The sequence below is a fragment of the Lissotriton vulgaris genome, chromosome 7 (assembly GCF_964263255.1).
Source record: "Lissotriton vulgaris chromosome 7, aLisVul1.2, whole genome shotgun sequence".
NCBI lineage: Eukaryota > Metazoa > Chordata > Amphibia > Caudata > Salamandridae > Lissotriton > Lissotriton vulgaris.
The window spans coordinates 667,967,004-667,994,148 of record NC_141695.1 but is presented as its reverse complement, the minus strand read 5'-3'; the positions used below and the strand labels follow the sequence as shown (position 1 = coordinate 667,994,148).

The 27,145-nt window shown below is 44.5% G+C and overlaps 1 protein-coding gene across 1 annotated transcript in view; it reads right to left on the bottom strand.

The window, feature by feature from the left end:
• Positions 1-27,145, bottom strand: part of ANKFN1 (ankyrin repeat and fibronectin type III domain containing 1) — a 1,140,330-nt gene that overhangs the window by 764,290 nt on the left and 348,895 nt on the right. Inside the window, exon 7 of the mRNA XM_086928764.1 lies at positions 24,977-25,084. Coding sequence (XP_086784890.1) covers positions 24,977-25,084 — 108 coding nt within the window. The remainder of the gene's footprint in view (positions 1-24,976; positions 25,085-27,145) is intronic.

The following is a 27,145-nucleotide window of genomic DNA, read 5'->3' as shown; positions in this document are numbered from 1 at the left end:
CTCAGAATACATTTCGACAGGAGGGGTACTTGGCACGCGGCACCGAGTGCCAGAAACTTAGCCTTCTCCCGGGCAAGAGGGGCCCTGAATACATTTGCAGCCAAAATAGGAGGCAAACCAGTAAAAGAACTAATTCTAATATACAAGGCTAAATGTATTTCTACAGTCATACATGGCTCAGGCTTTTGGGGGATCGAAAATGCACAATCGATCCAAAAAAGTGAGAATCAGTTCCTCCGATACTTACTGGGCGCCCCCAAATCAACACCCACTTTTATTGTACATATTGAATTGGGTTTATCGTACATTTTAGATATTCTAAAAATAGCACCTCTACTATTATGGCATAAGGTATGGGTCACTCCTGAGACAACGTTAAACAGAGATCTGATCCTCGACTGCCTCAATCTTGACGGAGCTAGAAATATTAAATGGCTAGCATACGTAAAGAATATGTTGACTGAGATTGGTCACCCAGAATACTTTACGAGGCCATCTAGCATGTAATTGGTGGCAAGAAAGTCATTGAAAAAAATTATCTTAGATCACTTAATACAAAAGAGGTGGGGCTTGGAAAAAGCAAAAATCTCAGTTATGGATTATCAGCAAATTAAGAGGGGACCCAACGATATCTTCTAAATCAATCAAGCTGTTATGTTCGGATGCTATTGACCCGTTTTAGGCTGGGTACCTTTTTCCGCTTGACCACTTTTCCAGTCTGTAACAACTGGTCAAGGGAGAACTTAATATGCCCATGTGATGATACTTCTGCCCAATCAAATATTCATTGTATACTATTCTGTCAATTTTATACTGCACCAAGGTTTTTTTTTCTGAAACCAATTTTAAGGGGATGGGGGCACCACACTTGCAAATTAGCATTTACTAGGCTACAACAGATAGAAAATGACTATGTTATCTACGCCGTATCTAGCTTTTTAAAACTAGTAACCAAGTTTAGAAATTCAATGTAAATAATCATGAGAACTAACCATATTTTTAGACTCTTTTGTTTTATTGAAACAAACTTTTTAACCCTGGTGAATGTCTTATATTGTACAATTTAACTAATGTGTTAGACACTTTTAATGTATGCTTTTATGATTTCAATTATGAATTTCGAATAAAGCTTTTTGAATTTGAATTTGAACCTTATGAATTTATTCTATATGTAGGCAAGCCAAGGGAATTTCCCCGAGCCAGGAAAAGACAGAATCTCCTTGAGTTCGTCTCTATATTGTGGCAGCTCCGGGGTAACCCAGAGTCTGCGCCAGAATCTCAAGGGCTTAAATGCTAACTCTTCGTGTATTGGTCTTATACCCAGATCGAGCCTAAGGGGGAAAAGTGGTGTACTCGATGGTAGAGCTAATAACCCTCTAGGAATTTGTTTTCGGTCATGGTGATTTCAGACCTCGGTGAATAACCCCACAGTTCACCCCATACGTAATAGCACCCCCTTATAGATCTCAATGGGTGGTCTCAGAGGTTTGTTAGAAACTTTGAGGATCCCACCCGAAAGTTGGGCCAGTTTTAGCTGGGCTTTTGTCTGCTGGGGGCCCCAGTTACGTTTTTCAATTAGTGTGACCCAGAGATAATCAAAGATACTGACCCTTTCCAGGGGTATCGGCCCTAGGCTGGGGTTCGCCCTGGTAACTCATGGGGGATTGAAAATCATAAATTTAGTTTTTAAAGATTTGATCTCCAGGCCTCGGATGGTGCAAAAATCCTGGAAACCATCCAGTATTCTCTGAATCCCCATAGGAGTTTTGGACAGCAGAAGGGTATCATCGGCAAACATAATTGCCGGGACCCTATTGCCGGCCAACTTTGGGGCATCGTGCGGGGGACTCCATTAAGATGTTTGATTACTCCATTGACATAGAGGCAGAACAGGGTCGGTGCAAGGACATAACCCTGTCTTACCCCCTGTCAACGGGAAATCTAGATGAAAGTGAGCCATTTTTCCCACACCCCAAAGTTTACCTCGTGGAGCCTCATCAAGACCATCAAAAGGTGTGTGGGTATGCCAAGATCAAGTAGGACAGCCCAAAGTTTGGCCCTGGGGATGAGGTCAAAGGCAGAGCGAAGGTCTACAAATACCGTATAGAGGCTGCCACCCTCTATTCTCACTGTTTTCCAGAATAAAAGTTGGAGCCGAAAAATTTGGTCCACAGTGGAGGTATTTTTTTCTAAACCCCGCCTTTTAGGGACTGAGAATTGCCGACTCATCCATCCAATCCTCGATCTGGTCCAGTATGAGTCTGGCGAAAATCTTCTGGGGAACGTCACTGAGGCTGATTGGTCTGTAATTGGATGGGAGCAGAGGTGAGCCCTTTTTAAATATGGGCACTATCTCTGCGCCCAGCCAAGTACAGGGAACCGTCATGCCTCTCAGAATCGCGTTAAACATAATCTGAAAATAAGGACCCCAGATTCCTGGCTCCTGCCTAAAAAGGTCCCTGGAAGTTTGTCCAGGCCCTGGGCTTTCCCAGGAGCAAGTTTGGCGATGGCATTGCAAACTTCTTGGACCATAAACTCGGTCGCCTCAGGGTGCGATATCGCAGCGGCCTGAACCGCAGGAACCAATGTGTAGTTGGTGAGGCCCTCTGGAGAATATAAAACCCGATAGTGCCCTTCCCAGGCTTCAGGAGCTATGTAAGGTTTGTTTGCTACTTTCAGGTCACAACTACCATTTTTTACTATATTCCAGAATTTAAGGAAGTCCTTGGCTTCCAGTGCCAATGAAAGATTGGACCATTTTTCGTGGTCAAGTCAAGTCAAGTCAAGTCATAAAATTTATATAGCGCACTACATACCCAGAGGGGTTCAAGGCGCTTAGGAGGGGGAGGAGGATTATTTGTCAAATATCCACGTTTTAAGCTGCTTTCTGAACGCTAGGTGATTCTGGGTGAGGCGAAGGTAAGCGGGGAGTGAGTTCCATGTTTTGGCAGCCAGGTAAGAGAAGGATCTGCCTCCCATGGTGGTCTTGTTGATGCGAGGTACAGTGGCGAAGGCTTGGCTGGAAGAGCGAAGTTGGCGGGGGGGGGTGTAGAAGGACAGTCGAGAGTTGAGGCAATCTGGTCCGATGTCATAGAGTGATTTGTGTGCGTGGGTGAGCAGTCGGAAAGTAATCCTCTTATTGACGGGTAGCCAGTGGAGATCTTTAAGGTGACCAGAGATGTGTTTGTTGCGTGGGATGTCTAATATGAGCCTGGCTGAGGCGTTTTGGATTCGTTGTAGTTTATTCTGGAGTTTAGCGGTGGTACCTGCGTAGAGGGTGTTTCCGTAGTCCAGTCGGCTCGTGACCAGAGCATGGGTGACTGTTTTCCTTGTTTCGGTGGGGATCCAGCGAAATGTTTTTCTGAGCATGCGAAGAATGTTAAAGCAGGAAGAGGATACGGCGCTGACTTGTCTGTTCATTGAGAGTGAAGAATCCAGGATGACGCCAAGGTTCCGTGCGTGGTCTGTCGGGATGGGTGCATTTCCGAGGGCTTCTGGCCACCAGGAGTTGTCCCATGCAGAGGGGGATTTACCTAAGATGAGGACTTCTGTTTTGTCTGAGTTCAGTTTCAGTCGGCTTTGTTTCATCCATTCGGCGACTTCTTTCATTCCTTCGTGAAGGTTAGTTTTGGCGGTGCTGGGGTCCTTGGTGAGAGATAGGATCAGTTGAGTGTCATCCGCGTAAGAGATGATGTTGAGGTTGTGTTGGCGGGCGATGGCCGCGAGGGGGCTCATGTATACGTTGAAAAGGGTGGGACTGAGTGAGGATCCTTGTGGTACGCCGCAGATGATTTCAGAGGCCTCGGACTTGAATGGTGGGAGGCGGACTCTCTGGGTTCTTCCGGTGAGGAACGAGGTGATCCATTCCAGTGCCTTTCCTTGGATTCCGATGTTTCTGAGGCGTTGTAAAAGGGTGCTGTGGCAGACTGTGTCGAAGGCTGCAGAAAGGTCGAGGAGGATGAGGGCGACTGTATCTCCATTGTCCAGTAGAGTTCGAATGTCGTCTGTTGCTGCGATGAGAGCGGTCTCAGTGCTGTGTTTGGCTCGGAAGCCAGATTGTGAGGGGTCGAGTGAATTGTTGGCTTCGAGGAAGGCGGCGAGCTGGTTGTTGACAGCTTTCTCGATGACTTTGGCCGGGAATGGAAGAAGCGAGATGGGGCGGTAGTTTTTGAGTTCGGTGGGGTCTGCTGTTGGTTTTTTCAGAAGGGCGGTGAGTTCAGCGTGTTTCCAATCTTCTGGGAAGGTAGCGGAGTTGAAGGAGCAGTTGATGACGTCTCGGAGGTGCGGAGCTATGATGGAGTCTGCTTTGTTGAAGATGTGGTGAGGGCATGGGTCTGTGGGGGATCCAGAGTGGATGGAATTCATCAGGCGGATGGTGTCCTCAGTGGAGATAGGGTTCCAGGCGTTAAGGGTGTTAACAGGGGGAGGATGGTCAGCTGATGGTAGGGTGGGTTGGCTTCCGGGTTGGTTGTCAAAGCTGTTGTGGATGTCAGCAATCTTGTTGTGGAAAAAAGAGGCTAGGGAATCGCAGAGGGTTTGAGAGGGGGTGATGTCGTTGGAGTTGGCCGAGGGGTTGGAAAATTCCTTGACGATGTTGAAAAGTTCCTTGCTGTTGTGGGCGTTGTTGTCAAGTCAATCCTTGAATGCTGTTTTCTTGGCTTTTCGGATCAGTTGGTGGTGAGTACGGGTGGCGCTTTTGAAGGCGTCCTTGTTGCTGGTGGATGGGTCTTTTTTCCAGGCCTTTTCAAGGGAGCGGCACAGTTTCTTGGACTTCTTAAGATCATCGTTGAACCATGAGGCCTTTTTGCTGCCAGGTTTGCTTTGACGTTTCTTCAGTGGTGCTAAGGTGTCGGCGGTGTTGGAAAGCCAAAGGGTGAGGTTAGAGGCGGCTTCGTTGGCGTTAGAAGAGAGGGCTGGGGAGGTTTGAAGGAGCGATGTGGAGATCTGCTCCGTGGTGATTTTGTTCCAGTTTCTTTGTAGAGTTGGTTGGAGGTGGATGATGGGTTTCGGTTTGTTGTAGGTGAAGTGAACGCAGCTGTGGTCAGTCCAGAGGAGATCCGTAGTGTGGCTGAAGGAGACATGGTTGCTGGAGGTGAAGATGGGGTCGAGTGTGTGACCTGCGATGTGGGTGGGGGAAGTGACCAGTTGTTTAAGTCCGAGGTTGGCTAAGTTGTCCAAGAGGGTGGCGGTGTTGCGGTCGTTGATCTTTTCAAGGTGGAAGTTGAGGTCTCCCAGAAGGATGTAGTCTTTGGAGGGGAGCGCGTGTGGGGTGATGAAGTCCGTGATGTCTTCACTAAATTTTGCGCGGGGTCCTGGTGGTCTGTAGAGGAGGGTGCCTCTGAGTGTGGTCTTGGGGTCGATGTGGATCTGGAAGTGAAGGTGTTCGGAGTTAGCGAGGTTGGCGTCAGAGCTGGTTGAGATGCGGATTGATTTCTTATGGACGATAGCGATTCCACCTCCTGTATGGTCGGTGCGGTCCTTGCGTGTGATCTTATAGTCATCAGGGATGGCAATGGCGATGTCAGGGGCGGAGGAAGCGTTCATCCATGTTTCCGTTAGGAAGGCGACGTCAGGAGAGATGGTGTCTAGTAGGTTCCAAAGGTCAATGGCGTGCCTGTGGACCGAGCGGGTGTTGAGAAGGATGCATTCTAGGTGGTTGGGGTCGGGAATCTGTGTAGTGGTCGTAGCGGGGATGTTGTCGGTGCCGATGAATTTGCAGGAGAGGCAGGAGAACGGTCCATGGGTGCGACCGGGAGCGGCTTGGACGCAGTTGGGGGCGCGACCGGGGTTAAGGACTAGGAGGGTGGCAGCATCGTAGGTAACGCGGTGGGGCTGGGCAGCGCGAGGGGCAGGGGGACAGGCACTGGGCGCGGTCCAGGCGCGGACGGGCGTAGACGGGCTTACCTTTGGCGCACCTTCGGCGCGGGTTGGGCGCGGTCGCTGCGCGTGAACGCTGCGCGCGGGAACTCCTGTCATATATGGAAAGTGGAGGGGGAGGGGCGAGGGCGGCTCAGCTGGAAGGCGTGGCGGGCTCAAGGGACGGAGCACAACAACAACAAGCTCAAAATGGAGGGGAGGGCAGGGCGCCGGGGGATCTTACAAACAATGCGCAGGTCGGGTTAAAAATGATCAAGAAATGAAAACGGAATGCAGACGCTTTAAAAATGGCAAACTAGTCACAATGCAGCTTACAGATAAGCACGATATGATAACTAACTGCACGCGCTCTTAAATCGCCAAACTCGGGCACAGTGCAGCGAGAGAAATAAGCAAGTAATGAAAAACTGAATACTGAATTCACACGCTCTTAATACGCAAATCTTAGAGGCAGAGCAGCATAGAAATAACAATACCACTTTCAGAGGGAGCGCAGGCAGGGGAGCGATCACTCGAGCCAGAAGCGAGGAGTGAATCACAGCGCTGTGTGGACAGAGGACGCGCTTCAATGCTAGTGGGAGGGCGGCTCAGCTGGGAGGCGTGGCGGGCTCAAGGGACGGAGCACAACAACAACAAGCTCAAAATGGAGGGGAGGGCAGGGCGCCGGGGGATCTTACAAACAATGCGCAGGTCGGGTTAAAAATGATCAAGAAATGAAAACGGAATGCAGACGCTTTAAAAATGGCAAACTAGTCACAATGCAGCTTACAGATAAGCACGATATGATAACTAACTGCACGCGCTCTTAAATCGCCAAACTCGGGCACAGTGCAGCGAGAGAAATAAGCAAGTAATGAAAAACTGAATACTGAATTCACACGCTCTTAATACGCAAATCTTAGAGGCAGAGCAGCATAGAAATAACGATACCACTTTCAGAGGGAGTGCAGGCAGGGGAGCGATCACTCGAGCCAGAAGCTTGGCACAGTTAATTGTCCTCTTGTAATCTACCCTCTTAGTTTTGATTCTTATTCTATCTTTGTCCTTAATGGCCAACAAAATCTCTTGTTTTGCCCACCTGCAGGCTGGCGTGTACCAGGAGTTATGGGAAGCCCTTTTGGCCCTCCCCGCTACCCGTGTGTTCAGAAGCTCAGCCAAAGTGTGAGAGACCGTATTATTAAGTTCCTTTAGTTGGGATAGATAATCTTGAGATGGAGGTCGGCCGGTTAGTGTAGCAAGCTCATTAAACATGGGTAGAATTGAATTATAGAGATTCCCTAATAATTCCAGATGTTCAACTAGTTTGTGCCAGCTAACTCTACGTCTATCATTAGAGGCGGTAAGATTACCGGCGTTCCCTTTAGAGTATGCAACACCGCTTCCACAGTTGTGGGATAGACCCAATTTTAAAATAAGAGCATTATGGTCACTGTCTGATCTTGTAACAACGTTAAAATCAATGACCAGAGACCACAGCCTTGTTTCCACCAGTATGTAGTCTAGAAGAGACATCTGTCCCGGTTTATTATAGGTGTATTTAGCAGGGGTATCAGAAGGAGTGCGGCCGTTACAAGCCTGTGAGGAGTAGTTTAGGGTGAGAGACAGAATTTGAATAGTTAATGGGGTCCAAGCCTTTGGAGAGGGAGCCTGAATTGCAGGTATGGACCAGTGCTCATCCTCTGCAGTGAGTGCATCATCTTTTAGACCTTTAAGGGGTTCATAGTGACAATTCAGATCGCCACCCAGCAACAGTCGTGTGTCAGTCGGAATTGTTGGAATAAAACGGGAGAGATCCTCAATAGTACTGGATTCACTAATTGGATTTACGGGGCGAGAATATACATTGATTAGTGCAATTTTGATGCATCTGGCCAAGTAAAGACCACATACTGAATGTCTATTGAGTTAGTGTTCAAAGCCTTAATTGTACAAACAAGGTGGATACCCACCCAAATGGTGAGGCCCCGGGATGGGCGGCCTCTCACGCCCCATGAAGCCTGTCCGATGTAACCCAGTGCGAGCCCATGTCTCCTGAAAGAGACAAACGTCACTTTCGTCCACAAAAGAGCCCCAATCAGGGCAGGGCAATTTGCTGGGGAGCCCGGCCAGATTCCACGATAATATTTTGAGTGAATTTGGGTGAGGACCCTCAGCACTTTCCCTGGATGAAACCATGCTTCCCATGTTGGTCCCCACCGCTGGGTGTACTAGTAGCGAGGGGAAGTTAGTGGGCACAACTACAGAAAGACAGGGGTAGTTACGACTACCAATAGGATTCCTATTGTTAATACAATTAGACAAGAGTATTGGTTTAGGCTCCCCGCTCCCGCCCACCCTCCTTGGCATGCTAGTACTAAATCTTTTCCTTTTATCTGGGAGACCAGCCAGTGTTGTGTCAGCCATAACGATATCAAGCACTACACCCCTCGAAGTTCCCTGGTTGGGCCACCGTCAGTCCACCTGATCTAAACCACTAAACCTATTTTGTAGGATTATGGCCGATGGGCCTGGAAGGTCTCTGTGCCACCCCGAACCACTTCCTCCCCTCACTGGATTCCAGGGTTGCTCAGAGCCTTGGCTGATGCCAGTTTGCCCCTGGGGATAGAAGTATGACAGGGGGAGTGCCTGTGTAGCTGTGTTCGTGTGAGACAGACCCCAAAGTCATCGTCCGTATGTCTCTGAAATTAATTAACATACAGTCCCCATTTAGATCCTTTGCCCTGATACCCAGCCCGGAAACCCTTCGAACAAGTAATATTTCACTGGTTACAGTCGGTGGCAGGGGCCTGTGTTTATTGAGCCAGTCTGTAACCTTGTTCTTAAGAGAGGTATACGATTCCTCTTTCTTGTTAGTCAATACAGGGACCCCTGCTAAAACCACCACATAGGGGCTGGAATCTGGTGGTAGATTGATTTGAGCGAACTTTGGGTTGCCTGGGCATTGTGACTGTATAGGTGCGTTAGAGCCTTTACTTAATACGGGTTTAGGTCCTGGCTACCATTGGGAGCAGCAACTACACACCCCAGTGGTCCTGCGCCCATTGACCTGCCCTCCTGGCCTTACAATTTAGCACTGGCGTCCCATAGAACAGGCCCAGCTCAAGCCCCCTGGGATTGATTCGAAGTGTTAGTTAAAATCAATAAATTTGCTTCAATTGTAGCTAATCTCGCAATAAGGGGGGACAAGAGGTCAGAGAAGACATCCCCCAATTTAGTCCAGAAGTCATTGTTCATAGTAGGGACTTGAACATTTTGTGGAACACCGCTCATGAGTTCCACATGAGTGGGCACATCTTCTTCTGATTCTCGTGGACCCGGGGTTTGAGACTCAGATTCCTCCGGCCTTCTTCTTCTTTGTTTAACAGAGGACTTTTTTGGACAATTACCCATGTCCCGATTCTTTTTAACTGCTCTTTTGGGCTTAGGTGAAGGATCTTTTCTCCTTAATGGTTGAGCAGTCATTGACCTTGTTTTCGGGTGTGATGATTCAGCTGGTGGCCTTGGGTTTATTACAAGGTGTTTCTGAGTGCTTTCCGAAGAATTTGTCACCCTGGGGGGGAAGAAATGGTGCACGCCGGGCTCTGTGCAGATGAATTGACAGATAGGAAGGCAGTCCCCAGCTGGGTAGAATGGACACGCGTGCCCATTGAAAGCTGCCACTCTGCACTGCTATTTCTTGCTCAGGAAATTCGATGCTTTCGTGAAAAAATAGTCCAATGTTTCCATCATACCCACGCTTTTCAAATTTGGCTTGTCCTTATTGGCCCCCATCGCCATCTCTACTAGATGATCAACCGTTCAAACCCCCTATTGATAAGGTACTGGACTTACCGGCCAACTTTATACTTCAGTTCTTCAGGCCAGATGTTAGGGAATGGGGCCGGCCCGGCCTTCTCCGGTCTCGAACGGGCTCAAACGGGCCCGCCCTTGTCCCAGGCTTAGCCCAGCGCCGCCCGCGCGTGTCCCGCGTGGCGGGAGGCATTCCTCTGCTTTGTAGCGCCTCTGGGTGCAGCTTGGAACGTCACCGGTGCGCCGGTGGTCCTGGGGGCACCTGGGGGATGTAGTCACCAGCCGTTGCACTCACAGCGATCGAAATGGTGGAATAAGCCCCTCAGCTGTTCCCCTCACGGCGAGAGCTTCAACACAGCTGAGTCCGGTAAGTTTTGGTCCCCCCTTTTCATTCTATTATGTTGTTTACTAAAGCCCTTTTTACAATATAATAACTGACAGTCCCATTAGATCTATTTAAATCATCTAAATGGTTCTTCACTTTAAAAAACACAAAGAATATATCAACAATAAAACTATCAGCCATATGACAGGCTCGCTCATGTCGGACTAAATCAAGGTCCTCATTTCATGTCATTATTCCCTAGAAACTGTATCTCATCAAAACATTTTGATATATTGTGGCAAACATGCATTTCCCTTCAAAACATTAAGGGGCATATTCTAAAGGACACATCACCAATTTACCGGCACTTTTACGCCACGAAAGTGGTGATAGAGTCATCGCCCTTTTCACAAGCCTACGCTAACAGCAGACATCGCCAGTTTAACTGCGATAGCTGCAGCTAATAACATCACCAAGGCTGACAGCGTCAACTAACGCTAATCATATGCAGAGTAGGCGTTCCTATCCAAAAACTCACAATGACACCACTTCTCATATTCTCAAGGACCAGCCAGATCTACGATGCAGGCCTAAAACAGGCGATAAGGCACGTTAGCAGCAGGGACTTAAGACCAGCTTTTTTCTGGTCTTAAGTAGGGGACGAAAACCTGCAGTATAAAGGGAGCCCAGGCCAGTGCCACATCTGAAGACCAACAGATGCCATGGAGCTACTAATCATACAGCTTGGAGAACCAAGACGGCCACATCACCCACTGCCACCACCCCCAGGATCACCCCCACCCCCAGGAATACAACCCTCAGACTACCACCCAGGCAGCACAAAACAAGAGAACCTTTCGAAGCACGAACAGCATCTAAACGCATTAAGCTAGCATCATCAGCATTGTTACAATACCATAGACTACAAAAAGACCCGTCATTGAATAAAGACTGTGAAAAAGTCAAAATAACTAGGCCTAATCACCCTGCCCTCGGCAGTAAGAAGTTAATTCACATAACAGAAGATCCTTAGGTGTTATTAGCTGACCCCCTACCAGAAAGCCTAAACACAAAGAGGTTTAAGTCATAGGAACAGTGGAGTTCAGCTCCATGGAACAGCTGTCATCGAGTGTGTTTCAAAAACATGCAACCATGTCATATCAAAGCACGTATTATCCATATGGCAGCTGTAGCTAACATGGTTTACCAAGGTAATAGGGACTGAACAGAAAAGAATAACAAGAGACATTATTGATGGACCTAGCACATTAGGTTCATACAGAAGTTTCATGGAAAGCTGAAAATGTGGAAAACAATCTATTATCATGTACAGGGCAGAGACAAAGTGTCGCGAAAACAAACTGCAGCAGAGATGTGCGAAAATCAGCAGCATAGGGCAAGCAAACTCATGCTAACTTAGCAATGTCGACAATGTAACCAAAGGGCCTCATAACCCCATATAACACCCTCCTCCTGGTAAGTCTGTCCAACCTAGACAGAAGAACAATAACAGAGTTCAAAGGTCAGGCAATGTTCAAGATGTCGGTGAGGAACTACCCAAAAAAGAGAAGAATACCAAATCGGAGAATAAATGGAAAATTCATAGGAAAAGCTAAAGGCACTTTGAGCTTTTGAAAAAAGAGTCAATAATGCAGACAGCGGAGTCATGACGACTTAAGAAGTCAATCCATGAAGGTATGTGTGCAAAGAAATGCAATTCCCTCCAATAGATCATCCCTGTCATGGTTAGAAAAAAGTGAGGACATCCAATTAAGTAATTCGAAGGAACAATCATGTACCTCATAAGCAGGAGCATCCAATACCAGAAATGGGAGACTTGCGTGATATTCAATGAAACTACATTGTAGGAAAGTCTGTGCAGCCGCACAGATATCCCATTGAGCCAAGATTCAAAGTACAGCTGCACGCGTCATTTGACCATCCACAGAACAAGCCGTGTCATGCGCCTTCAAAGGACCCATCAAATGGCTGAAATCAGGGATTGGACATCACCTGTTCAATAAGCAAAGTTCCATTGCCCAGGAGAAATGACATATTTTGCAATGAAGCACTAGTTGCACGCAGGTACAATAGGCAAAGCGGAAGGTCAAGTCATAACTTACGCCAAGCGTTGCTAAGGGCAAGCATCCAAAAGCCTCTTACAGGTGATTGCCGTAGAGTTGTAGCTGGGCCGGCCTGTGCATGGCTTTATAGTGAGCAGCCATTATGAAGCAAAAAGAGGAGAAGCAGGACACCAGTTGCTAGTGCCAATGTTATGTGACACCTGCCGAAGATGCTGAAATAAATAGAATGAATGTAAGCTGGTATTACCCCGAATATAGTTTGAGCAGAACAAACCATGCCAGATCCCACACATTAAAATAAATGTGCAAGGCCTGTCATCTCAGATGCATTCAATACTTGGAGAATTAGTGTTACTCTAAATGAAGCAAAATGAAGTGGGAGGTTAGTGTTAAGAAGCAATTATATCTCACCCCAGGTCTGAGGCACCTGCAATCTCTAACTTTTCTTCCTGTTAGAATAAAAGGGCTTAGTGCCTGCTCAGCTTGTTGAACTCTGCTTACAAAGTCGGAATGGAAGGCCAAAGAGAAAAATCTATACTCCCTTGCGGGGCTGAAAAAGGACCTTGCTACAGTAAGTTACGCGCAGGGAAACTGTTAACTTGTATGGGACTCCAGCCTGCAAGCCACAGCAATCCTGATTGTTTAAAAACTGATAGCTGCCATTAGTTAGCAATATAAAGACAGCCGTGATGGATGGATGCACAACATATTTGTGCGCACCAAAGCCCCGGGGAGCCAGGTGCCAGATGCACTGGACGATGATGAGGATTATGAGGTAGGTGGACCACACCCCACCGCAGCTGCATCAGGAATAGCCCGAAGGGACACAATCATTACCAATTTCTTTGCATTAGCACGTCACATTGTGACTTACCTTAGCAATCATGGAACAGTACAATATGACCACATAGACAGTATTTGCAAATCAATTCATTGCAACACACATTCCCAGGGTGCGTGTCAGTCCTCTTCAATGACACATCACTCTGACAAGTGAAAGTGCAACATTAAGTGCTAACAGTCTCACAAATAGCAAAAAGATGGTGGATATATCACCTCTGTACAGAGAGGCTGTTTAGGGTGTCACATATTCGAAATGCCATTTCAGGGTGTCAAATGTAGTACGTAATCCCACTCATCAGTGTATCACATGTGTACAAAAACATGACATGAATACTGTCAGTGGTGTCCAAAATAAGACAACAGGGTGTCATTTGGGGTCAAATATGACATTTTGGGTGTCATTTGGGGTCTGATATGAACCACCCTTATGGAGCGATACACCGTGTGACTCAAGTCCCTTTACATGAGCAACATGTACATAAGGGGGATGACGTCAGGGTTTGTTTGTGCACGTGGATGTGTCAGAGTGTGACCTGCTCCTTTACGGATGTGGTCCACACTCAGTCACCTCAGTGTTGTGGCATGCACCATGTCATGATAATTGTACTGCAGCCATGCTACTTGTCATGCAGTATCACTTGCATTGTCAGTGTGGCTCATGAACCCATATCTTTGCTGGGTTCAGCACATGTACATGGGTTTGTTGTGAGATTAGTGATGTGTGAGGATGGCCCCTTCTGGGCACATTGTCGATGGGTGCCTACTTGCTGTTTCTATGTGTGCTGCAGTATGCCAAGGAGATCATGAACATGATCCAGAGTCATTGTGGGTGTGCAGTGTGCTACACTTATTTGTGCATGTGTGCTATTGTGCCCATCTTCCCCCGTCCCCCCAGTCCCTGGTCATTACTCAGCCTGTTGCTGTTGGGTCAGGTCAATTTGGGCAGTGTCCAGTCCCCCAACTCCTGACACTGTCTCCCCACTGGTGACTGTGGACACCATTTCCTCCATCTCATAGCTGCTTTCCGGTTGTTAGCGAGTTTCAACTTGGTTTTGCGCTTCACATCAATCCAGCGCTTCTTGGCACTTCACTCCAACTGCATTCACCCTGGCCAAGATGGACTACTATATTGCATTTTTAGTTGCCAATGATACAGTCGAGGTGATGAATAGTTGTTGGTGGTCTTCTAACACCTCCGTAATCAGGATCTTGTTTTCCTGCGGACTGAATCCAGGGTTCCTCTTTTTCTTCTTCTCTTTGCTCTTCTAATTCCCAGAGGTCCCTGGCTGGTCCTCCGGAGGGGTTGTGGGGTTCTCGTAGGCCTCTGTAGTTACTACAGCTTTCTAAATGGTGCTTCTCAGTTTATTTTTATTTTTTTATGTGCAGCTTTTTTGTGATTTTTCCCGCCTGACGTGGGAATAGCAAGCCTGGCGCTGCTTATCGCTGACTTTTTATCATAGTTGGGCCCATCGTCACTTTTTTCACGTTCGGGTTTCCTTTGTTTATAATCATACCGGTCACTTTAACGCGCCCATTTGGCGCGTTATCAGAGAACTATCGCTTGTTACCGGCGTGTTAAGAATACGCAGTTAACACGGTGTTAGTTTCCCGTGATAGAAGGCATCTGATGCTGATTAGCCACCATTCAAGTATACAATTGAGTAGAGCCTTTTCTCCTGTTTTCCATCGTCCTGGAAGTTTGAATAATTTTATTTGACCAAACCTAATGGCCATCATTTTGCATTTAAAATTTCTCCGATAATAGGGTCTGGTGGCTCAGTTAAATACTGCATCTACTGAAGGGATCTCTGTTGGGCCCATGGTTACAGGGTTAAATTCCTACAGGTCCACTCAACCTTTTATTCTTCTGAGGTTGATAAAATGAGTACCATTGAAGAGGATAAAAATAAACATCTGTTCGTTGAGCACTAACATACCCTATCCTTATGGATTGCTATGTTAAATATACAGACCATTACTTTCCACACAAAGAGGAATCTTCAAGAGGTCCTGCAAGAAAGAAAGTTAATGACAGCAAGAAGCATCCAAACAAGAAAATTAAATTTGAACTTGAATTAAAAACCTTAGTTGTGACTCGTCGGGACGCCTTCTGAAATACCCCCATAAGATTATGCATTTCTCAGAATTCCCATTCTCTGAGATCTTCTGCTGTCCTATCTTCCTACAAGAGCTCTTTGCTCTGCAGAACTTAATCTGGTAGTGGCACCCCTATTCAAGAGAAAGAAATTGGGTTGTGGCTCCTTTCAGGTGTTGGCACCAGTCCATTGGAACAGCATGCCTCATGAGTTAAGGATCATCTTGAGTTATGTTTGCTTTAGACTAAAACTTAAAACATGGCTTTTTGCTACCAAGGTTTCCTGTTAGCCTTTTTGTCCTTCCTGTTGCCTTTTACCAGATTACTGTGTTCAGTGCTGGGACGCCTCATTGCTAGGGCAGCCCTAATGCTGAGGCAGCCATGCGCTCTACAAATCATATGCACATAACATAACTGTACAATGGCACACTCCAGTAACTATTGAACATATTTAATGTACTAAGATATGTGGCAGGCTTCAATGTTTTTAAATAATTTATTAATAAATAAATAGCTGAATCTGCCTCAATTCAGTCGTGTGACCCTACTGGCCACAACAGATAATTACACAAGTACGTAGCTCATTGGCCTATTTTCTTGTCGATTCAAACTTGCACTGACCTGTTCAGGCTGCTTTGGCCAATCACCACACTTAAAAAGAGGACTGTATTCCACAGTAGAGACTGGATAAACTGCTTGTAAACCATTTCGTTTTGGTGCTAGTTAGACAGTAAAGATATGCTTTCTATTATCTGAATCATGTGATGTAATACTATATAGTTTCTACATGGAAAAATTTAAACACGATTCATCGAAGATCTATTCTGTTGACTTCATATTCATTTTGAAATTCTCAGGTGACAGGATTCTTGGATGTATTTCAAGAGCAAGACAAGCATTAGATATCAATAAAACTTAACAAAGGCTTTAAAAAGTTTAAGGCAACGGAAGCATGATGAGAACTAATCACAAAAGGAAACTTGCACATGAGTACATTTTCAAGGGCACGTTTACTGTTACATTTTTGAGTAACTTTGCTACTTTACGCTAATCTCCATTTAAGAGTGTAAAGTTACTTAAAGTGCAGACTTCCTATCACCACATGCTGCAATGCGGTGGAGCCAACTTTAGGACTGTGAAGTTACTATAGCCAAAAAAAAGCAGTAGTAGGTCTAGCACCACACATGTGCAACCATTGATACAACAGCACCCTCCCAGAAAATAATAGGTCAGAACTAGAAATAAAACCACATATGAATTTTTTTTTAATTAAATAAAATTACATTTTCTAAAATAGTAGAAATAAAAGTAATGTAATATTTCAAATATCTAAAACAAATCTTATTTTTTTTAAAGAATTAGAATTTCAAAATTAATAGAACTTAGGTTTGTATTAAAATATAACTACATTACTTTCAATAATTTAATACATCACTTTTAATAATTAATACACAATAAACAATATATTGAAGTGTAATTCACAATTAGTTTAATAGTGCTGTACGGTAGTATTACTTTATTTGGTTGTAATTAACCATCAAAGTGTACAAATACCAAAATACAGTAACACTGAATTGTGCTTTAAAAATACATCAATCCATTTATACTTCAACCAACTTAAAAGAGCAATTATATAAAATAATAAGAATACTCTAATCTTCTATAATAAAATCGAATAAAAATACGTCATCAATACCTAAAAATTGGAACATCCAAGCAGCATCATAACAATTCATAAAACAACATTCCCGCAAGGAGAAATAAAGAGCAATAGATCCAAAAAATGACCGTGCATAATGCGTCCAACAATCATGTGCAACAGGGTAAAAGCGTTTTCAATTACTGTATCCAATAAAAGTTCTCACTATAAATATGTTTTAGAAAAAAAGGTCCTTAATGTCTTAAAAGAGAAACAATTAAATGGATAGTTTGTAATACTTATTCAGTTGGCACAACGTTAAGAGGCGGCCTTTAGAATTGTAATTCTTTCAAACCAGATTGCCTGTAGGAATTGTCCCACTGCAGATAATATTTTTGGAGTTGTATCACTTTTTAAAAACAGGCAAACGATCTTAAGGGGAGGGTCCCATGACGAAAACATATATAAAAGCTTCTAGCTAGAGGTGAGGACATTTGCAACATTAAACTAAATATACTTATATTTTTAACTATTTTATATAATTAACATTAATATAATTTAATTTTATATTAGTTCCTCTGGCATTTTATGTTAAGCCCCTACTTCCATTATTATCTATGGGAGGGTGTTTTGAGCTAGAGTACGTTTATTATTGTTTTGGGTTCTTTTTGAACATAGCAACTTAAGAAGTGTGGTTTGGGAACAGTAATGGCTTACTCTTTTGTGGGTGGATGCACATTGAGTAGTAAGTATTCTCCATTTTCAAGCTACTCTTCTCTGTCCCTCCCACGTTTACTACTAAAACATAAACCTGCATGCACAGAAGGTCTGCAGTCAGGGCAGTGTTCACCACATAGAGGAAGGCTGGTGAGCCGGAATCACCCAATGTATTTTTGTGAGTATCATTTTGTAGTACTTTAGTAGTACTAATAAATGTACTGCAAAATGCAGTTTGTCAGTAGGCCCTGATGTGTCAGATTTTTACGTTCACCTACACTTTGAAGATGCATTTGCGGCAAAGGTCTGCCTATATAAATATGGATCATGTTATGTAATAGTACGCTGTCTCCACATCTTAATGTCCTTACACAGAAAAGGCACATTTTTTACATGTCATTTGGTCTACTATTATGGAGGTTTATCTAATTTCATGCACCAAGGGAATATTGACTCCTAAACTCCTGGAAGCAGAATTCAAACCACAACTGAGATATAGCACTACTGTGGAGAATATATCAGACTCATTTTGAGTTGTAGACTGAGGAAACCACTTGGCATGCATCTGAAATTCATGTATGTATTTCTTTTTATTAGAATTTAGCTTCTGATATATTTGTTCCAACAAAAATCATGTCCTTCATATTTGGTACAAATGTATTATGTCAACAATTATTCAGTATGACAATGTTTGCAAAGGTTCAGCCCAGTCTTATGTTAAACAGTTTGTCCTTTTGCTTTTTGGAAACCAGTGTTAATTATTTGATTGCATACAATTATGTCACTAACAAACCTTAAATCAAAAGTAAACTTACAATTATTGTTTTCTTATGTTATTTAACTTCCTTTTTCACCAAAAAAGGTGCACATGGTCTTGCCATTTTATAATCTGTATATCCCGGATATGTTAGTAGCCAGGGTCTTCGTGAACCCCCAAATCATCCCAATGAATCCTTCCACTCTAATCATTAATTCTTGGAAATGTACTATGATCATACTAGGATATGTCAGATTCAGGGAAAAAGGCTAATATTTCTGCTCAATTTTCTCTATTGGCTTTTAACATGGGTTGAGCTTGCCCCTTCTACATAAATTCTACTTTGCATGGGACAACGCCCCATACATCAGGAATTTAGAATCTGGTAATCCTTTGTCTCCTATCAGTGAATCGTCACCTCATTTCCCATACTTACTAACTATGAGTATATTTGCACTGGTCCACTTCACCATCCTGCATGACATAAAGAATCCTGCTCTAGTGGTTGAAAGCCCAACTAATGGTAGTGCTGGGGCATACTGTGGAATATGTTGCATTTTCCTATCTATATTTTCAAAGCAGCGCACATCTATAAAGAGCAATTTTGGGAACTTGGCATATGTGGCAAGCACCCCAAAAAAAGTGCAATGAATTCTCCCTGCTGAAGGGGTTCACTGATATTCCAATTGTTCAAATGTTATACCCTCAAACTATATAGCAACCAACTGTAATTGTGGAACAATATAATACATTTCAAAATCCAGTGCTCCTAGGCCTCCTCCTTGAATCATTTACTTCCCCGAATCAAAGTTGTGGGATCCATATTGGAAGATTGGGCAACTTCAAAGTGAGCCAAAAAGAGACACAGCCCTTAAATGCATGCAAGGCCCCGCCCAAATTGAGCTTTGAAATGCCTTTGTCTTCCTGAAAACATATATTCTGACACCTTTGTACTTCAACATGTGTAATTCCCATCCTATATTCAGCTTCTCTACTGTCCTCGATGCATTGTGAAGCTCCTTAGAAATGGGGAATATGCAGGATTTCTCCCAATTTGTATACACACTTAATATTTCTCTAAGTAAGTTTATCGCTCCATGGAATACAAGTATTCGGTTGGAAGAGGAAAAGGAGCATATTATTTGCACAGAGAGATAGATGATTCTCTGCATGCCCTTCTCTCCTGACCATGCTAGCAAATGGTTCCATTGCTAACGCTAACAACATAAGGGAAAGTGAACACGTCTGCATAGTTCCTGACTTAAACGTGAATGCCCCAGATTGTTTCTTAACTATTCGCACTCCGGCCTTAGCACCAACTTGCACAGGGCAATCCTCTTGTCCAACTGTCATCCCTGTTCAAATGTTGCACCACTGCTCTAATATGCCCACATGCTTTACATAGGTCAAGAGAGATTAACACAAAACCTGGGTGTTGTAGAAAAAGGTTTTCTTCAAGAATCCTAAGAGGCTGCATTATTTTTAGGGAGGTATTGCAGTGGAAAATAAAGCAAATCTGGTCATCATGGACTGTATATTGTGAATAGGGACAAAGAATAAGGAACAGAACTTTACTAAGTGTTTTATAATCTAAATTCAGCATAGATAATGACTCATCAGAGACCACATCTAGCGGATCAGTATTTCATTTGGGAAGTGAAATCTACAAGGCATCTCAGGTAAGCCTGGCAAAACTCCCCACTCCAGAGCCACCCTGTATATTTCAGTGAGGTGTAGAGCAAGGAGGGAGTATCCGTGATAAAATTCAGCTGGGAGACAATTAATCCCTGGTGTTTTACTGCTGGCCAATAATCTAATGTCTGTTTTAATATCTCGTTCAGTAGTTGGTCCACTGTTTATCTCTTTAGCTTCATTGGACACAAGTGATATACTTGCTCTATCAAAGAAAAATTCAGTTGAAGCATCCATGGCCACTGTACACCTATGTCCAGTATTGTACAAATACTTCCTGAATTTCCAGTTGCATGTGCACAAGTTCCCCTGTGTGGGTTCCAATGCATTGTATGGGGCTGTCTCTGCACTCGTCCAGGAACAGCCAAGAAAGAAAGCGTCCTGCTGTAAATCTATCTGAGTGTGAATTTGCCACATACTTTTTATAATTAGAAGCCTTTCGGAGTTCCACCACAGTAATGGGTTATACTATGGTTTCAAGTAAGTCTTGCTTGCATGCTGAATCCTTCACCACTTCATTTTCCACCCTTTGGAGAGATTCCTCCAGTTGGGTTGATTCTCTTTCTAATGCTTTTTCAGCCTCCACCATTTGACCAAGTATTTCTACTTCAAAAGCTTTTCATTTGCTGTGGATGAGTGTGGTAGGATGACTATTATGGTGAAGTAGTCTCATATGGCTTAGGTAAATGAAGGGTCACAAAATAATGGTCCCTATGGTAGGTCAGGCTGGAGCCTGCTGGGATCAGTGTCAATTTCCTCCTACACCCTGTGCACATCAACAGTAGACTATTGTTAGAAGTGGGGTTTCAGACAGTTGAGTATGCACCATGGACAAGCAGGAACCACCACTCTAGTCAGGGTAAGCTAGATAAACACTAAAAGATAACCTGTGCTCCCGCTCTGGTTGCTTGGCTCAGAGCAGTCAGGCTTATCTAAAGAGGCAACCTGTAAAGTATGGTAACACAATGAAAACACTACAAAAAAACTACACACAGGTATAAAAAATAGATTATGTTTTTTATAAGTACAACACAACCAAAATGACAAAAGTCAAATGAGTAGAACCGAAGTTATGGATTTTTAAAGATTGAATGAAAATGTACTGCTTAGAAGCAAATAGCGCTTAGTGGTTAATTGATGTCACTCTGGACTGGGGATCCAAAGTCCAGGCTGACCGCATTGTAGGGCTGGCTAGCTAAAGGACCCATGCAGGTCCTGCTGTGAAAGGAACTTGGATGAATGAAGAATCAATGTTGAAGCCTCAATGCATCAGTTCTGATCCAAGTATGCAATGAAGGCTTCATCAACGCATCTCTGCTTTGCTTTTAATCGATGGTTATGCACTGCAGAAGCTCACTTCCAAGGGTCCAGGACTGAACTGAGACTTCAGAAGAGAGGTCAAGTCAGAAAGCCCTTGGAGTCACTCTGGGGTTCAAGTGTTCAAGTAAGAGGGGTCTATTCTTGTTTTCAGCAGGGCAGACATCAGTAGGTAGCAGGGAGGCACAGCAAAAAAACACAGTTCTTCCAAAGCAGCAGTCAAAAAAAGAGGCAATCCTTGCAGCATATCAGTCTTTACTCCTGGCAGAGTTTTTCACAGGTCCAGTGGTGTACTGTCTTGGTGGGGTTAGAGCCCCAGTGCTTATACCCGGATGTGCTTTTGAAGTGGGGGGTGACTTCAATGGAGGGTCTTTAAAATATGCACAGGCTCTTTCTTCCCAGCCATGGCTCCAGACTATCAGTAGGGGTAATCAGCGCTTTGTGTGAGAAACAGGACACTGCCTAAACAGATGTGTCATCCTTCCTCTTCCTGCGCAGGAACAGCTGTAAGAATCAGATAAGTTCTGTGTCACATCTAGCCTTCCAGTGTTTGTGGCTGTCCAGAGGGAATGTACAACGTGTTGTTGCTACCCACCCCAGACTTGTATTGGAGACTGGCTGAAGGCACACAGAACAGTAAGAGCAGAGAATTGTCCACTTTCTGAAAGTCCAACCTTAACAGTAACAAAGATTTATCATTACCATTCCATGGATATAAAACATTATGTAGCCACTCCTTTCCAATCATCAATTACGGCTTACAAGTGTATTAAGGAATTCCCAATGCTAACCTAGGATAGGAGCAGGCCTAACAGTAGTGGACAATTAATGTGGGGGTTTGACAGTACTAGGACATGCACAATTTGCCAGTACCTGTCCTAACTTTTGTTTACAGAGCATCCTGCCCTATCGGCTACCTAGGGCCCACTTTAGGAGTGACAAATGTAACAAAAGGCATGACGAAAGAATTTAAATGCCAAAGTAAAGTCTCAATAAACTACACACATGGGCCCTGCAATGGAAGGCCTGGGACATGTTTGAAAAGCTATTTGTGTGGGTGACACAATCAGTGCTGCAGGAATTTACAGGCCCTGGGTATATGGTACACCACTTTACAAAGGACATACAAGTAAACTAAATATACCAATTGTGTACACACCAATGTTACCATGTTGAGGGGAAAAGCACATGAACATTTGCATTGGTCAGCAGTGGTAAAGTGCTCGTAATCCTAGGGCCAACAAAAATAATCATCAAAAAGAGGAGGTAAACAGGCAAAATGATCGGAAGAAGACCACCCTACGGATGACAGATCTAACAATTATGGTCTGGGTAAAGTATAGGCTAAATATTCTGCATGGTAGATCTTCTCCCTGACCAGTTGTGAGACCATCAATCTGTCAAGCCAAACATGTAGGTCATAAACAAGTGAATACAAGCAATAGGCCCTAAAACCCCCATTTCAAGCTGTTTAAACATTGTTCCATGCTCACTCTCTAAAGTATTGTTCTGTTGTATGTATCGGTTAGTACACCTGTAGTGATGGGAGACAATCAAAGTCATGTAACGAAATGAGGCGAATTTTCGCCCCAAACCAATTGCACAGCTTCGAACCGCCTCCTTGGCTAATTCATTCATCTGTTCGACCATCAATTAATCATTATTATCAATTTACTCCAAAACTTTTTCATTTACATCATCCTTTGTGACTAGTTTAATATATCAAGATATTGTTTCGAAAACGTGAGAATGTAGCGCTGAAAACTTTCTGAGCAGTGTGCCCTGACGAAGGGCGTATTTCGCCCGAAATGCATTGGGCTATTAATAAACACTGCTTGGAACGAACCATGGCATCAGTCGTGTTTTTACAAGAGGCTCGGATGGGCACAGTTTTAACATGTGAAACTTGGAAAAAAGCCGTTTGAACTCCGCATGTAGAGCGCAAAACTAGTCACAAAGGATGATGTAAATGAAAAAGTTTTGGAGTAAATTGATAATAATGATTAATTGATGGTCGAACAGATGAATGAATTAGCCAAGGAGGCGGTTCGAAGCTGTGCAATTGGTTTGGGGCGAAAATTCGCCTCATTTCGTTACATGGTTCACTAAGTGCCAACAGGGTAAGGCACTATACCAATGCTGCACGCATTTCACTTAAAGGAAAGGAAAAGTTTGATAAAATTGAATACAAGGGTGTGCATCCCGATTTCCTGCATTGATAGACAATCAAAGTCTACATCTTCAATGCAATTAAAATCCCCTTTCAAGACCTAGGCCTCCAGTATGGTTCATACAACAAGGAGGCAAGGAAAGCCAGAAAGTGTGTCTGTTCTTTATTAGGAACATAGATACTACCCAACATGCCCTGTATGATATCATACCATCTGTGCCAACTGTTGTTACGCTGCACACAAAGGGGTATCCAAGTCGGAACCAGATCAGCGCACCCCAGAGTAGGATGAGTAGGCTGTGGCTAATACTTGGCCCCTCCATCCTCAGGTAAGGGTACATTTAGTTTTTCTTGTTAACAGAGCCAATGTCAGAATCTTGTAACTATACAATTAGGACATCATCATCTAGAAATAAAATGTGGGTAGCTTAACAGGGGTCTGTCATTGGAGAGAAATCACCCTTCAGACAGACAGTTTGATGCATGAGCTGCAAAAACAATGTTAATGTTTCTCAAACTCACACTACAGAGGGTAATGCCAGTGGCCAACTGCCCACAAAACAAAAACATTACCTAAAGTACAATGCAAACTCCTCCGCCGTTACTGAGCCAGGGATCACTAGGTGTTTAAGAGACTACTTCTTGGCTGTGTACTCACTCAACCAATAGTTATGACATATCCAAACTAATAATTGTCTACCAATTTCGCAAGCTCAAGTGTTTCTGTGTTGGTGTATAGTGCTTAGGGGCCCAGTTATAAATGTTCGTAATTTATTGGCTTTTTGGGTAGTCAGATACACTTGGTGTTGGCTTTCCCCAGGTGCTGTGTTCGAGCTTCTGTGTGAGTTATCTGTGCAGTGGTCACCCTGGTTCTGTGACAGTGTTGTGCAAAGTATGGATTCTGTGCTACACTGCCACTCATTCTTGGCCCACTTGTCATTTGGAAGAATAAAAATCCCTGAAGGTACCTCTGCATCTATATCTACGTCACTGTGATCAGGCAGGTTAATGCCATGTTGCACCATCTGTGCCTTTCTTATGTCTGTGAACACAGTCCTATGTATTGTTACAGTCTTCAAAAAACAAAGTCTGCCCATGTACCATAACAAGAGCATGAATTTGAGGCCCAGTTCTTTCAATTCCTGCATGGCTTTTAGAAATGACGTTCTTTTGCATTGTACCACCGAGGCAAAATCTGAAATAAATTACTACAAGGTTATTTACCACCTGCGGTCAGCCTAGCACTTGTTCCTTTTGTAGTAACGTGTCTCTATAATGGAGTAAGCATGCAGCCACTGGCCTCAGAGCCCCAGTGGGGGGAACCTTGCTGGTACCCAGTGTACTATTTAAAGTACAAAAAAGAAATGTGTGCTTGTATGTTTTTGCATTTCTAAAGTACAAACCTAGCTGGCTAGCAACAGAAATGTACAGATGGCCAGCCCCAAAGGGGCTTTTTATTTTGTGAAGCTTCCCCCCACCTGCTACAATTAACCATAGGGAGCTGGGGAAAGTGAGAGAGGCACCAGGAGCGGCCCTGGGATTTCAAAAGCAGCCTTCAAGGACTCAAGCCTTCTGAGGAAATCCCCATTGGAATAAAAGGTGCTGCCTGTATGAGAATGTTCATGTTAGGGAAACCTCAGCTGGTGCCTGTCACTTCGAGACTAGTCTTACCTCGGCAGGTGTAATTTTGATGCAGCGCACGGATTTGCTGCAGAAGGCACTCTAGAGTCTCCACCTGGCCCTTATGCTTCGGTTCTCGACCATCGTAGTCTTTCCAGTCTGAAAAGCAAATAAAAAGGAAACAGAGAGAGAAATGATGATCTGGTTTATTTTACCTTATCACAGCATTGGAAAAGAGAGCACATTTGTTCATTGTTTTCAACTGTGTAAAACTGTGTAAAACCCCATCGTCCTTTGCCCTATCATCCCTGCATCCCTACAAATGTAGTGTGTTGGGGGCAACTCAATGGACGTAACTTTATAGGAGATCAATGTGATTGGTGTGTTTACTTTGACAGGGAGCATGCCAGTAAATTAGACTCTCCCTTCATTAGAATAAGCTTCATTTAGGGTCCGATTCCGATCCGAGTCAGAAGGTCACCGAACGCGATCCCGCCGGAAAAACTACGAGCCGTACGCGTGTTTTCCACCCGACTCGTACAACTGGATAAGCGAGCATGTACGACGCGAGCTACGTGAAAATCACTGACCGAGTCTTTTCTGGGCGTGAACCGCTCTGTACATCTCGGCGGTAAGCTAACCGTGGCATGCAATGGATGCGATTTACAACCGAGCCAGTACGATGCACGCGTCGGACATCCGATGGGAGCCGAAGTGTCCGTCTCGCAAAACGTCAGGGAAGTTGCCTTTGGGGGTCTGCGTCGGACCACCTGTCACTCGCAGCCCTAAGACTCCGACACAGGGGGAGACCCAAGGGTCTCCGCAACATAGGCATGTACGGTGCAGATGGCACCGATGCGTACCCACTGTAGGGGGTGCCCTTGCGCGAGACATACCCATTCAGTCAATGGGACACCATGTACGCATCGTACAACCGGCTCCCATTGACTTCCATGGGAGTCCGACCAAACCAAGTCCGGCAGCATACAGCTGCATCGTACTCCCTCGGTCAGACTGCAGGACTCCGGCTCGGTCGGAAAACACTCCAGATTCGGGTTAGGCGGAAAGCTTTCTGACCCAGATCAGAATCGGCCCCTTAATGTCAGAATGTGAAAGTATGTACATCATGTGCATGCACTTTATAACAGACACTCAAAAATAGAATGTGAAAAATCTAAAATAAGGCAGCAAGTACATTCAAGGACCTGCGGAAACCACCAAGTGCTTATTTACAAGTGGGGTTGCATTGCGCTCTCACCACGCAATGTGGTGCATGTTCGGCACAAGCCCAAAATGCAATTTATGAAGTCATACAAATCACTGCATTGCAATGCTCTGCACCAGGGAGGCATTCAATGGGGGTTGTGTGTGTGTTCCCTTGCAACATCCATGGATTTTGATGCATTACCAGATTTACCAAAAGGGATAGACCTGGGAATGCACAAAAATGACACACCTTCCCAGGTGAGGGGTAACGAGGACAAATATATTTATTTCTCCTTGTTACTTTCTGATTTTATGTGTGCTGCAGCAGCACACATAGAAAGAGTAAAATACCTCAGGGGCAGGTGCTTCTTCCTGCAAAAAAACAATCCTTCTTACAATGCAGGCATCCTTGCACCATGGTGTCAAGGTGCCTGTGTTGGCGCTGGGCAGACAGACAGCACCAGCCTAGGGAAAAAGGCAGGAGTGTGCCATATTCTTTTGAATGTGGGACATTCCTGCTGTTTCTCTGTCATGCAGTGCAGCAAGGTGACTTGGTGCTCTGCATAAAAATGCCACATAGCTTCAAAAAGTAAGTCTATATATCTACTGACTCTAAACCAAACAGACTAGAGGCATCGCTAAAGGCAGTAAAACTGATCACTGGGCAGTTTTTACACTTACAGACCGGAAGCAGTCTCTATGGGCAAGTGGACGCTGTACTGAGTAATCTTACCGCAATTCATTAGCAGAACAGGAGGCACCTACTAGGGGAAAGGTGCTGCACTGGACAGGATGGGAGCAGCATTTCCAAATGCAAGCGCAGACAAGGTTTGCCATCCTGTAGAGCCATTTTGCAAGGCAGTGGTCATAGCCAAAGGGCTGCTTCTCAAGTAGATTTGCTGCTGCTCAAATAGATTTTCTACTCCAGTGGCAGCAAAATCAACTCGAATGGCTGTGTGCTCTTGCGCACCTCATGGTGCAGTTCATGCTAATTTTTCAGCACAGCTTGCATTA